The sequence below is a fragment of the Sinocyclocheilus anshuiensis genome, unplaced genomic scaffold, assembly GCF_001515605.1.
Source record: "Sinocyclocheilus anshuiensis isolate Anshui unplaced genomic scaffold, SAMN03320099.WGS_v1.1 scaffold123, whole genome shotgun sequence".
NCBI lineage: Eukaryota > Metazoa > Chordata > Actinopteri > Cypriniformes > Cyprinidae > Sinocyclocheilus > Sinocyclocheilus anshuiensis.
Genome location: NW_015552536.1, coordinates 760,431 through 774,499, shown reverse-complemented (window position 1 = coordinate 774,499; position 14,069 = coordinate 760,431). Strand labels below are relative to the sequence as shown.

Genomic DNA, 14,069 nt, shown 5'->3' with positions numbered 1-14,069 from the left:
TGCGCTCAAAGAGAGGACAGCAGTGTAGAGAATAATAGCTTAATGAAATATTACACCTATGCATCTAAAATAATATCCATAACATATTATTGACTAAGTGTGAATCACTTGTCACCATTTTCTCCTTTGCCTGACACAAAAAAAGGATGTAGCATTGTTTTCTCACTTGAAGCCAAGCGTGAACACTTGTGACAGGTGAAAATGCTGTCAGTCTCTTGTGCTCTTGTGATTTCAGAATTGTGTGATTTGTGATATTAATTGCATTGCCATAATCATCCCATATTCATGCAATGAATAAGAATCACTTCTCTTCTCTTTCAATAGGTCATGGAGACCAAAAACATGCTCTATCTAGTGACAGAATATGCCAGGAATGGAGAGATTTTTGGTGAGTGCATCTGTTTCCATACATGTGCAAAAATAAAAAAGTTAATTTCACTCTGATTCATATATTCACCCCGCACTGTTAAAGGGTTAGTTCACCCAAAAATGAAAATTCTGTCAACTAAGCAAAGAAAACAAAAATAATGACTTTATTCCACATTTTCGTCTCTACTGCGTCACTTGTGGACGCGCGTTCACGACAGTATCATCATGACAGTATCATACAGTATCAGAGCGTGTGGCGGCGCAGGCGCTGACCCAGATCCAGCGTGATGACGTCAATTTGAACGCGTGCCCAAAGTGACGCAGTAGAGACGAAAATGTGGAATAAAGTCGTTATTTTTGTTTTCTTTGCACAAAAAAGTATTCTCGTAGCTTCTTAACTTTACAGTTGAACCACTGATGTCACACGGACTACTTAGTCGATCATCTTGGTACTTTTCTGGACCTTGAACGTGGTAGTTACCTTGCTGTCTATGGGAGGGTCAGAGAGCCCTCAGATTTCATCAGAAATATCTTAAATTGTGTTCCGAAGATGAACGAAGGTCTTACGGGTTTCGAACAACATGAGGGTGAGTAATTAATGACAGAATTTTCATTTTTGGGTGAACTAACCCTTTGAGTATTGCATGTGCAGTAAATACATGCCTGCAGTGGATTGAGATGGTCACACCACATTTCTGCATATTTCATCCATATATATCCTGATTCACTCACTTAAAGCCTAATGGGTGAGCTGAGCACAAGCTATTTTTTGTGCTGTGATGATTAGCGGTGTCACCTGTAATGGAAAAAGGTCCTGGTGATTTAGATGAGAGCTACGTGACCAAAGAAACAATCATCTCACTCATAACAGCCCCATGCAGTAACGCTACTGTCATACTTGAAAGACAGTGAATGAGATTTATAGCCTCATTAAGGGGCAATAGGTTGCCTTTGACAAAGCAAGTGAAAGAATATGATATGACAGCTGCTGCCAAAAAAAAAAAAAAAAAAAAAAAAAAAAAAAAATGAAGAATGCTGCAAAAAAAAAAAAAAAAAAGATAATAATTTACAGAGGCATTCTTGTGATTTTGTCAGTACATCTTCAGTTATTGTGTTAGTATACTTCTTGTATTTGACGGCATGCGTACTGTGCTCTTAGCACACATATGTCAGCAGTAAAACAGTGACTGTGTTTGCAAAAGCCTACTCTTTTTGCCGTGTACAGTATGCTTGTCTGTGAATTTTCTATGTATGTGGATTACCATGGAATATTACATTTGCCAAAATGTGCAATATGCGACCGATCACACAATGTGGAATGCTGTTTCCCAGTGGTTCTCAACTTGTGGGTCACAATATCAGATCTGTTCTCATAAGGTCACGGACTTCAGTTGCATAAGATGTTACTAACCATATAGCTGTGCATACTCAGGATAGCAGAATAAGTAGGTCTGTGAATTTTTAAAGCCCCCCTTTAGTCACTTATTTTATCCCTTAAGTTAAAATTAATCTTTAATAATCAAAATTACATGTCTAACTGTTTTTCCTGTGAAGATCCAGTGCAACTTAGTACTATTTAAATACATGTGCTTGACTGTTGCTGAATTTAACTGATCGCCAAGATTTGTTAAAAACAAAGTTAGACACTTCCTTCATTCTCATAGTGACGCTCTCGCTGTGTTGCATACTTTATCACAGATGAAGTGGATTAGATGCAATTTGTCAAATACACAGATGTTACAGGCATTTTCATGAAGCAACAGAAACACTTTTCAATCAGTACTTCATGTACTGCTAAATATAGTGACTGTATGTACAAGAATGAAGTTCAATATAAGCCAATGCAATTTAAATACCAAAAAAGTGAGGTCTATATTTTTTATCCATTTTATTTTGATAAACATGACACAATATAACATTAAGATTACATGTAAGGAGTTTTTACTATCACAAAAACACAGATTTTGTGAGCTTTATCAGAAGTTAAGGTGTGAAGAATAAACACAAAACACTCGTCATCAATGAATCTGGCCAATTGTGAAACAACTGTGTCGTCCTCAGAGCTTGTGCAGCTTGTGCTACAAACCAAAAATTATTCAGACACCAGTTATAATTTTTTATATTTTTTTACTAGTGGGTGCAGGACACTATATTTCATTTATGTAATTGAGGATAGTAAAATAAAGTAAACTGTGACATATTACACCTAAAAATTCTTCATACAGTGGACTACTAGTAAAAGTGATAAAAATTTGGGACCAAAAATTATTCAGACAATTTGGCCTGACCATGTTTTGCTTGAGTGTTATCTGACATTATCCAGATGAATTTGTTCTGACACAGTTTAACTCTGAGTTCTTGTCATATTTTATTACCATTTTCTAAACTATAGTGAATAAACTGTGATCATTTGTGAAATGTTTCACAATTTGGGTCAAGCGATTAGTCAACAGAAGAGACAGACGGCTGCACGCAATTTTCAAGCGACAGCTGAAAACCCACCTCTTTCGAAGCTACTTGACTTCATCATAAAAAAAAAAAAAACCCTCTCTCTTTATTTATTCCTTCTCTTTCTAGCTTGTACTTATTTGAACAATGTCTAAGAACTTGGTATTACAACCACTTCCTGTGTCTGTTTGCCTCTTAAGAAGAATCGCTTTATGTATCCCCCAATTGTAAGTCGCTTTGGATAAAAGCGTTTGCTAAATGACTAAATGTAAATGTAAATGTAAATGTAAATGTTGAAGGTGTCTGAATAAATTTTGGTTTGACTGTATATGCAGTGTGCAGTAGACTGTACACTAGTATTGCATTCTGAAAATAGCCAGTGTTGGAATGCTATGAAGTGTGGAGCTGATTAGAGTTTATGACGCTATGACTTTTTAAATAAAAACAATTATTTTGACAATCCTAAGAATGCACCTTTTGTCAAACATATCTATTTCAATTTATATTTCACTGTAATTTAAGTTGTTGCTTTTTATTTAGATGTTTAGCACTTTGCATGATAGGACTTCTAATCAACATCTTAAGTTTTATTTATTAAGCATAAATGTTGCAGTTAAACATTCTGGTCTCCATACAAGGTGTACTAGAAGTTGATTTGAATGCTAAATATCTAGTCACTCATTTATGATTTTGGTCAAAGGTCACTAGAACTGCCGTCCAATTCTTAACACAAGATTGGTTCCACCCAGACCACAAATGATTTATCATAAATTAATACAATTACAAACATGTTATCTTTCTCCACATGGAGCGTCTTGCATTTAATCATTTTGTATCTGCAGCTGTTGAGGGTTTGTACCTGAGAGGAGGCTAATGATCATCAAGTTGCTCTTTATCACAGTTCTCGTCACATAAAATTCTACAGAAGTGTAGAGATTAACCGATTCATCCAATGAAGTGATTCGATCATTTTTATATGAACTTTTGTCAACCGTTTGTTCGCTTCCTTTTCACTTGAATCACTTTTTCTTTCATATTTCGCTCCATTCTGGATGTTGGAGAGAAGTTGCATTTTAATTGCAAGAAGGTTCTAAATTTCACACGTTATCATGAGATTGACTGATACAGATTAGATGTTCGGTTCCTTATACTACCTGCTGGGTGCAAATGACGCATTGTCATATAGTCAATCCATAGGGATGTGAAGCCATCTGTCAACTCAATATCATATCATCCCACACTGCCTCGCATTCGCATGCACAGCGCATCCTTTGATGTTTCCTACATGTCCCTAACACATGGGCCGTATGACGCACACATGCACACGCATGCAACTGGCATCTCCATGCCCCTCTCAGCTGATTAACTCAGAGGACTGCTGTTTTGTCAGCGCTCGGCCCTCATCTGAAGCAGGCATGGCTGACAGTCAGGTCCTGTTTTGAATGTGCGGTCGGCTGTGGATGACAGGTTGGCCTTTCGTTTTTGGAGGGAATGAATAAATGCTGCTTGCTTCAGGTTGTTTTGTTGGATTTGAAATTCATGAAAAGCTGGTAGTTGCATATTTACATCAGTTTGACATGGCAAAAGGTAAGCAAACACCTGCTATGTATGAAAGAGGACATGAGAAAATAATGTTATTAAAGGATTCTTCAGGAATCTTCAGGAATTAAATTTCCCTTTATCTTTTGAGATAAAAGAGGTCAGTGTGCTATAAAAAATATACTGTAACTTTCTAAAAAAAAATCACTTTCTGAACCAGTGTTGTTATTGTTAACTAAAAATATTCAAACTTGTGTTAATTGAAATAAAGCTGAAATAAAATAATATACAAATATTATATGAAAAACTTTAGAACAATTAGAAGTGTTGCTTTGAAAACGAACTGAAATAAAATAAGCTGAAGTACTAAAATTATTAAAACTAAAACTGAAATTAAAGCTAAATAGAAATATTTAGAAAATAAATAATAAAAATGACTAAAGAACATTAGTACAACTAAAACTAGAATCAAAAAGTGTCTAGACTTATTCATTTATTAAAAAATACATTAAAAATGCTATTCAGATATACATTGGCATAAATAGACTTCTTCTGTGATGAGCATAGTTTTAAAATATCATGGTGATACAACTGTCCTGATTAAGAAAAATGATCATGATGAAGAAAAACAAGAAAATGATTGAAAAATAAAACTTTATTAAGTAGTTTGGCATAATTTTTTATTGTTATTTCTTAAAATCGCTTCACTGCTTATTAATATTATAGAAACTGTGTCACAGTTTCCACAAAAATATTAGGCAGCACAACTGTTTTTAACACTGATAACAATAAGAAATGTTTCTTGAGCAGCAAATCAGCAAATTAGAACGCTTTCTAAAGAATCACTGAAGACTGGAGTACTGCTAAAAACAGCTTTGCATCACAGGAAGGAATAAATTACGATTTAAAAATATTAAAATAGAAAGCAGTTCTTTTAAATTGTGATCATATTTCACAATATTACTGTTTTACTGTAATTTTGATCATATAAATGCAGCCTTGCTGAGTATAAGACTTCATTCAAAAACATGAACAAATCTTACCAACCCTAAACTTATGAACTGTACTGTATGTCTACAAACTTGTTCAATCTGAACTCTTTCTGAAAATGCCATAAAAGTGTTTGTTTTTTTTCTTAACCATATGAAACTGAACATGAATTGACACTGTTTGGCACAACAAAGTTTACAAACATAACTTATAAACAGACCTCAAGGCAATAATAATAATAATTTTAAATTAAAATGATATTACCGGTACTTTTACATTTCAGTTGATTTCAAATAAATGTGATTAACCCTAGCTGTTCAGCTTCAAACTGATTTTGTTTACTTTTTTATATTGACTAGTCCAACATAATGGACGTCTATGAGCAGCCCTGTTAAACAGATGTTTTGCGTGCCCCTTCCCTGCTCATTGTCACAATCTGCATACCATTTTCATGAAAAATTCATGACTGTGACATGTTGCCTGGATGTGCAGATGACGACCCAATAACACCTGATCCCTGTCTGGCAACACAGACTACCTGGCCAGCCGCGGGCGGCTCAGCGAAATGGATGCGAGGAGGAAGTTCTGGCAGATCCTCTCAGCGGTGGAGTACTGCCACGAACGCAATATTGTTCACAGAGACCTGAAGGCTGAGAACTTGTTACTGGATGCTCACATGAATATGAAGATAGCAGGTAAGAGATGTACCTTTCCTTCTTACAGTCTGGGGACGCTGAGTGAAAACATGGTGCTGTGGCAGACAGACAGGTTATAAGAAGGTGTCAGAGTGACACCACAAGGCTTTAAATGTCTTGCTGTCAAAATTCTCTCTTCTATCCTGATTTAATATTCAGAAACAACTACAAGCAACTCATTTGTTGACTTCTGTGAGGAGTGTAAGCTCGGTGGCTGTCAAAACACTGCTCTGTTTGTTTGAGCAGACTGAAATGTCAACTTATGGCTCAACCAATATCGTGCGTTTGGGGTGGGACTATCTGTAATAAACTGTTTAGTAGCTGTGGGGCAGTTGGAGTGTTTGGGTATAATCCATTCAGTGCAACTAGTAGCACAGAAATAGCACTTTTAATAGCACTGTATTTCAAGGGCAAACAATAGCAATGATTATGCACATGGAGTCCCAAGAATTTGCCCAAAGATAGATTTTGAAAAATTAATGATATTTGAATAAAATTAAATATCCATTATCCATATTGTGTGTGTGTGTGTGTACATGTTTTTCTATCCCGGTGGGGACTTAAAGCTGAATACACACTGACTCATGGGGACTCGTGTCGGCGTACAGACCTAAATTGAGGTCCCCATGGGGAAACAAGCTTATACATCATTCAGAATGAGGTTTTTTTTTGTTTTGTTTTATGAGAATGTAAAAATGCAGAAGGTTTTCTGTGAGGAGTAGGTTTAGGTGTAGGATTGCTGTAGGAAAATACGGTTTGTACAGTATAAAAACCTTTACGCCTATGGAGACAGGAGGCCTTTGTTCACCCCCCGGAGCCGTGTGAGACACTTTTTTTATGGATGGGCACTTTTTATTTCACTTCTTTGGGACTGAAGCACTGCAACACCCGCTGACTGCAATGATAGAGCTTGGAATAGCCAGGACAATTTTTAATATAACTCCGACTGGATTCGTCTGAAAGAAGAAAGTCATATACACCTAGGATGCCTCAGGGGTGAGTAAAACACAGCCTAATTTTCATTTTTGGGTGAACTATCCCTTTAACTAACATTAACTAATGGGACCTTATTGTAAATTGTTACAATTTTTGTTTTGGTTTATAATGTCTGTATAGTTTTTATTAGTTTATTTCAGTTTTAGTTTCATTTATTTTATTACATTAAGGTAAACTAAATGAAAATGAGAAATGTTTCCTTTGCAAGTAGCTTAAATAAGTTTTTATATTTTATTATTTTTATTATTACTATTTATTTCAGTTACCTTTTTTCTTTTTTTACAAAACAGTTTTAGTTATAGTTATAATTGTTATGTAAATGTTAATTAAGTAGACATTTAATTTTATGCTTTCTCATTTATATCATTTGTGCTTAAAATTGAATATAGTTGCATCGAATTTTAAGCTTTTTCTAAGAATAAAAGGTGTCATTGCCCTTTCCTCACTGGCTCTTAAACATTCCAGAAGTTAGATCAGACCTTTTTCTCACAGTAGCCAAAGTCTATCAGGGAATTGCATATTTACTCAGTGACATCAGTTCAAACTTGATTTAGTTGCACAGTTCATTCCTCAAACACAGACGTACACCTAAGTTAGAATGCAGTTCATCCAGCACACAGTTCACTTAACTGTTTGTATTCTGCAAACCAATGCTGAACTTGCCTTGGGAAATAAATCTATTATTTTACATTATAGTTTTGTGATTACTATTAGATGTTTGGAGTATCTGAGGAAATGTGATGTATACTAGTGGGAGATATATATCAACCAGATGATTAAATTGCCACTAGTTAGCCATTTGATTATCTTTATCACCCATTAACCATGAATGCTTGACCAGTTGACAGAAGTGTCACCTCTAAAATCTGCTGACAGACTTGAAATATCCAAAGAGTAATGGATATTTTCAGTTTACCAATCTGAAATTTAAGTGAATTTTGTACAAAATGTTAATTCAGTGTTGTGGACATTGCATGTGTATTCATATATAGTATTGTATTTACATAAATTATCGGTATTGCATATGCAATAGGCCACCTTACTATGGATGTCATCAGCGTCCATTTAAAAAAAAAAAAACTTCCTGGTTAACAACATTATGCAATTCATGTGTAACAGATCGACAAAATAACTTACTGAAATACCTGCACTTGATCTGATCTAAATTACCAGATGTTATCGAGACATCATGCGTGTGCAATGCAAACAGTCAACTTTTGTTTTGCCCTTTTCAAGCATGTAATACGATTACTCAACGTGTTGTGATGTAAAATAATGACTGCAGTACAAAAGACACTGGTGGAATGGAGGACGACAGAGAGGCTTCTAACATGCTGTGCTCCATAAGTACCAGTCACTGCAGAGAATGGAGCCTTGTGCCAGACTGTTTGTCTGTGTTTATGTCATACCAAGCTAAAAGAGAGACGCTGCAAATGCATTACAGGGTGTTGCCATTGTGTCAGTTGTGGCTGCAAATCAATGGAGATTTGAATTTGAGCTACTCTAAAGCACCAACATTTACAATACCATGATTGTCAGATTTTATCGCTAATGTAATTGAAAATTCAACAAATATTTTTGGAAATTTTGCTATTAGTGATGGCCATTTTCAAAACACTAATTTATTAAGCTTTGAAACCTTTGCAAATCTTTCATGACGCATATCCAACTGCCAAAGTCACATGATTTTAGTAAACAAGACTTTGTTATGTCATATCAAAACGTTTTCAAAATTTCAAAAGTTTGCCGCTAGGGGGCGATCTGTTAACCCATTAACCAGTGTCTATATAGTGTTTACCTGATCTCGGATCAGCTTTATAATATGGATATTTTTAATTACACATTTGTATAATACAAAACGAAGAGTCGTAGTTAAATTTCTCTTATTGGCCTGATTAGCCAAGCCCTCAATAAAACACAAGCCCTACAAGTTAATAAAAGAACACCTACAGACACTTCCTGTTTAATAATATTTAAATTTTTGTAGAATGCATTTAATAAATTAGCCCTATACTTTTGCAATTGATTTTTAAAAGGTGTTTTATGCACCATTTTGACCAGCAGGTGGTTAGTTAAGTTGAGTTTCGAAAATCTCAGTTTTTCCACTCACGTGACTGTTCCCTTCATTAAAAATGTTGCCCGTGGGTGTCGGCAAGATGGCCACCATGTTAACTGACTTGCTTTAGAGGAACTTTGCTTCGTAACTACCGTATTTTCCAGAATATGAGAATATAATGCAATTAATGTCAAGCACACAAAGCATGCACAAAGCAGACACATCTGAATTTGAGCTAAATGAGTGAAGTATGTGAGCCCAAGTTTATTTATACAACACATTTCCCACACATCGGTAACTTCAATTGTGCTTTAAATTAATTTGTTTAGTTTTGGCATTTATAATAAATGTTGTTTATAATGAATTCCACTCTAATTTATGTTTGTTTTATAGGCCTACTTGTAGTTCCCTTCCGAGGGAGCTCAGAGCTCCCTCGGGAGCTTCGTACTGCGTCCTCTAGAGGTCGCTATGGGGAACGCCTTCAGCGTGACCGGTGTCTGAAGCATATATCTAAAAGCGACAATAACATTGGCCGGCGACAGCCTATGACGTCATTACCCAGCGCCATACAGTATAAAAGGGTGCCGGGATAACACGTCATCCTCTTCTTCGTCTTCACTGACCGTTTGTTTATGTTAGTGTTAAGCTAAACACGACTAGGAGTGCATGTTCTCTCGCCAGAGGCTTTGCTCCGATACCTGTAGTTTCACATGGCTCGCGTGCTGTGTGTGTGTGTGGTGAAGAGCAAGCGCGTTCAGCTCTTGAGGGAGTTGGATGCGCTCTGCATTCGTTGCTTATTTCTTGTGAGGGATAAGCATGAATTGGACAGATGATTTATATCATGTCCTTCTCCGATAACCACATTATACTGCACTCTGGCTTGAAGTTAACCCTCCTGCCAGGTTATGCGTGAGAATGGTTATGAAAAGATGCCCCCTGTTGAAGAGACGCTGGCCTGCTATCTCTCTATGGGGGAGACATCTTCTCTTAAGGCTCCCTCCCTGCCGTCCAAACCCCTTCAGGATACTTCTCGTTTGAATGGCAGGGCATGCGCGGCAGCAGGTCAGGCTGCAGCCTCGTTGCACACCATGGCGGTGCTTCAGGCTTATCAGGCTGATCTGCTCAAAGTGGATAAAGGCAGGGTCTATCTCCTGATGAGGTTGAGTTGCGTCATACCACGGATATTGCTCTCCGTGCCACTAAGCAGGCCACCACTGCCATTGGCAGATCCATGGCTGGTGGTTACGGAGAGACATCTGTGGGTGAGTCAGGTGGTTATCGGGTCGAAAGAGAAGGGCTTTCTTCTTGATGCGCCCGTTTCCCGTTCTGAGCTTTTCGGCACTTCCGTCGAGATGGTGGTCGTGAAGTTTAAGGAGGCCAAGACACGCTCGGCTGCCTTTAAATCCTTCATTCCATGAAGGTCCCGGCTTCGGACTTCGCCTCCAGCCTATATCCATGAGCCTGAGTCATGCGCAGGAGCCATGGTTGGTGAGTACGATCCATTTTCATCTACTCTACTGCTAGTTCTTGTGTATTCAATGCTAGCCTTTCTCTGCAGTGCTACTCTGACCTGTTCCGTTTTCTGACTTTTAGGTTTGACCCACCTGCTAAGTCAGTACCTCCTGCTGTTGACCGATTACAGTGATGGTTTCACTCATCGGTTCTGGATCCAGGCTGGTGATAGACCTCATCTTCGGCTTGGTTTCTGAGGAAGCCTCCCAGCATCAGGTCCCCAGTATAACGCTGCAACCTCAGGACTTGCGGGTCCTTCTCGTGGGCTAGTACTCTTCTGAGTACATGCTTCGTGACATGCTCCCTATCCTCTGGCCAAGGTGCGCTACTCATTTCTCACCCTGAGGGGTCTCCCGATATTTGAGTAGTTCCTTAACCTTCATGCACGTTCTCTGAGCTAGAGCTCAATGCTCCATAGACGGTCGCGCTTGCTGCTTCCCTGATAAGCTGCCTCTATTCGGGTCAAGTAAGGGTTACGCGCTGTCAGCCTCGTTCCCTTTCTCTGAGTTGGCTTAGGCCCCGGTACTGGCCTTGGGCTCCACTCAACTAATGTATCTCTGTTGATACATTTCTGAGCAAGGTGAGCTTCCCTCACCTCAGAGGGTTGTCTTTGAGCCTGCTGCTCCCGATTGAATGTCTGAGGACTTCTGGGCATCTGTGAGCAGATGCTTTAGAATCTGTTCTGTGAGCGTGCCACAGTCACATAGGGTCCCTAGGCTGGCTTAATACAGCCTCGGTTACCCCTTAAGCAACGATGTTTCTAAATCCATGCTGTGGTAAGTGCACACGCTAAGCTCTGTGCACTTTCTAAAATCCACATTGTGGTAAGTGTGCACGCTAAGCATTCTGCGCATTTTCTAAAATCCTGTATGGTAAGGGTTACGCGCTGTTAGCCTTGTTCCCTTTCTCTGAGTTGGCTTAGGCCACGGTTCTCGCCTTGGGCTCTACTCAACTAATGTATCTCTGTTGATACATTTCTGAGCAGGGTGTTGCTACCTAAGATCAGTCGAGTCAGTTCTTTGAGCAGGTTCATTCAGAACCAGTGGTCATTCCATTTTCAACGTGAAATTTGCACTTGTTAATCACAAATAAAATTTTGCATTCTGGTGTTGTGTTGTCAGCTAAAATAAGTTTTTTTTTTTTTTCATTTGCATTAAAATTACACAGTCATCAAATACAATAACATTGACTTGTAAAACATATTTCAATAGATAGAACGCTTTTAACACATTTTAATGGCAGTTGTCGTAGCTGAATTTAACTTGTCAAAAAGGATTTACATTAAAAATACCTTTGTGTTGCTTTTGTTACTGATCAGTATTTTAACAACATGAAATGGATATTACACTAACAGAAATACTTTTATGCTTTGACCTTCAAATATCAATTTATTTACATTAATAAAGGTCCATCTGAATTTGAAGTTGTTCATTTCATTTTCAATGTGAAATTTGCACTTGTTTATCACGAATATGATTTTGCATTCTGGGGTGAAGTGTGGCAACAGCAGCAATAAGACTTCTCTCCAGGTTGAGTCTGTTTCTCTGTTTTGTCTTTATGTTTGCCATGGCTGAAAATGTGACCTCACACAAATAGGTTGATCCAAAAGGCAGCAGTTCATACAGAGCACATTTCCCTACAAAATATCCGCCAGGTAAGCTAAGTGGGTCAGCAGTGCTGAAAGTGGATGCAAGTGCTCAGAGAGAAAATCGCCAACTTGCTCCTATAATTCAAACAGTCTCTGAAGTGTTTTTCCTCTCGAGAGCCAGCGTACGTTAGTATGCAGCAGTAATTGATGGTGCTCAGTGCCGACTTCGTCACACAGTTTTTTAAACAGCCTGGCATTCAGAGGTCGGGATTTGATGAAGGTAATGATTTTAACAGCGTCATTAAGGACTTCGTTTAATTTCGGGCTCAATCGTTTTGAAGCTAAAGCCTCCCTATGAATTATGCAGTGCATTGTTTTGATACCGGGATGTACCTGCTTCACACGTGAGACGAATCCATGGATCCGCCCCATCATTGATGCTGCGCCGTCCGTGCATATGTGTGAGCACATCTGCCAGTCCAACGAGTGTTGCGTGAAAAAGAGTCCACAACATTAAAAATGTCCTCACCAGTGGTTTTGCCTCCCTGTGAATTATGCAGTGCATTGTTTTGATGCCGGGATGTACCTGCTTCACACGCGAGACGAATCCCTGGATCCACCCCGTCATTGATGCTGCGCCGTCCGTGTATATGTGTGAGCACATCTGCCAGTCCAACGAGTGTTGCGTGAAAAAAAGAGTCCGCAACATTAAAAATGTCCTCACCAGTGGTTTTGCCCAGCATTGGCTTACAGAATAGTATATGTTCACTGATATCGTCCGTGTCCTTGTAGCGAACAAATGCAACCAATTGTGATTCGCCACTAATGTCAGTTGACTCGTCTAATTGTAAAGCAAAACTTGTAGTCCGTTTTAAGTTGCCCACCACCTGTGCAACGATATCTTCAGCCATATCAATGTCAATGTCAATTTGACGGCATATTGTCATTGGATAAAGGTACCGTTTTAATTGCCGTCGCTGCTTTCTTGTCTAGCATTGTTTCAGTGAGAATAGCTGCTGCTGGCACGATTAATTCCTCAGCAATTGAATATGGTTTTTTAGATTTAGCCACAAGCAGTGATACCTCATATGATGCAAGGAGGGAAGAGCTGCACATCTGTGTAGCAGCTTTGAATTTGTCTTGACTCTTTTGAAATTCAGAATATTTTCTGTGGAAGAATTCTGCCGACCTACCGACACATGAAGAATGTTTAGTTCTCAGATGTCGATGCAAATGGGATGGTTTCATTGCGTGGTTCGACAGGACCTCACCACACAGAAAGCATAGTGGCTGTGCGGGCTCAGTCGTTGTTGCAGTGAACCCAAACATTTTGTAATTGTCTTGATATTGACGTGTTTTTGTGTCTGTTATTCTTATCTTTTCTGGTGGGCCAGAATTTTCTTGACTTGTGTCAGGTCCACTGGTTGATGGCCCATCGAGTTTTTTAAGCCACCTGTCCATAATGGCAGCTCTGTTTTCTGACAAGCTGTTCCCGTGAATGATTAAAAATGGCGGCAAATATGAAAATGCACCTAAAGTGACTTGAACTTGAACCTGAATTTTTAATGGTTTTTGTAACAATATTATTGTCAATATTAGATCAAATAAAGTGTCAGTTAATAACATTTGTATTATTATTATTATTATTTATTTATTTTTTATTTTTTTGTATTGATCCTACGGACCCCCTGCAATTACGCTATGAACCACTAGGGGTCCGCGTACCCCCGGTTGAGAAACACTGCTCTAGAGGACGCAGTTTGTGGGTCAGTTGCATGTTCTGGTGTAATTAGCACATGAATACCCAGCACACATGCCATAACTCTTGTTACAGTGTGCATTAGAAGTAGATTTAAACTGCTATTGTATTCCTAGG

At 38.4% G+C, this 14,069-nt stretch overlaps 1 protein-coding gene across 1 annotated transcript in view; it reads left to right on the top strand.

The window, feature by feature from the left end:
- LOC107663770 (serine/threonine-protein kinase SIK2-like) overlaps positions 1-14,069 on the top strand; it is a 36,593-nt gene that overhangs the window by 3,515 nt on the left and 19,009 nt on the right. Inside the window, exons 3-4 of the mRNA XM_016454082.1 lie at positions 325-388; positions 5,880-6,041. Of these exons, the coding sequence (XP_016309568.1) occupies positions 325-388; positions 5,880-6,041 (226 nt within the window). The remainder of the gene's footprint in view (positions 1-324; positions 389-5,879; positions 6,042-14,069) is intronic.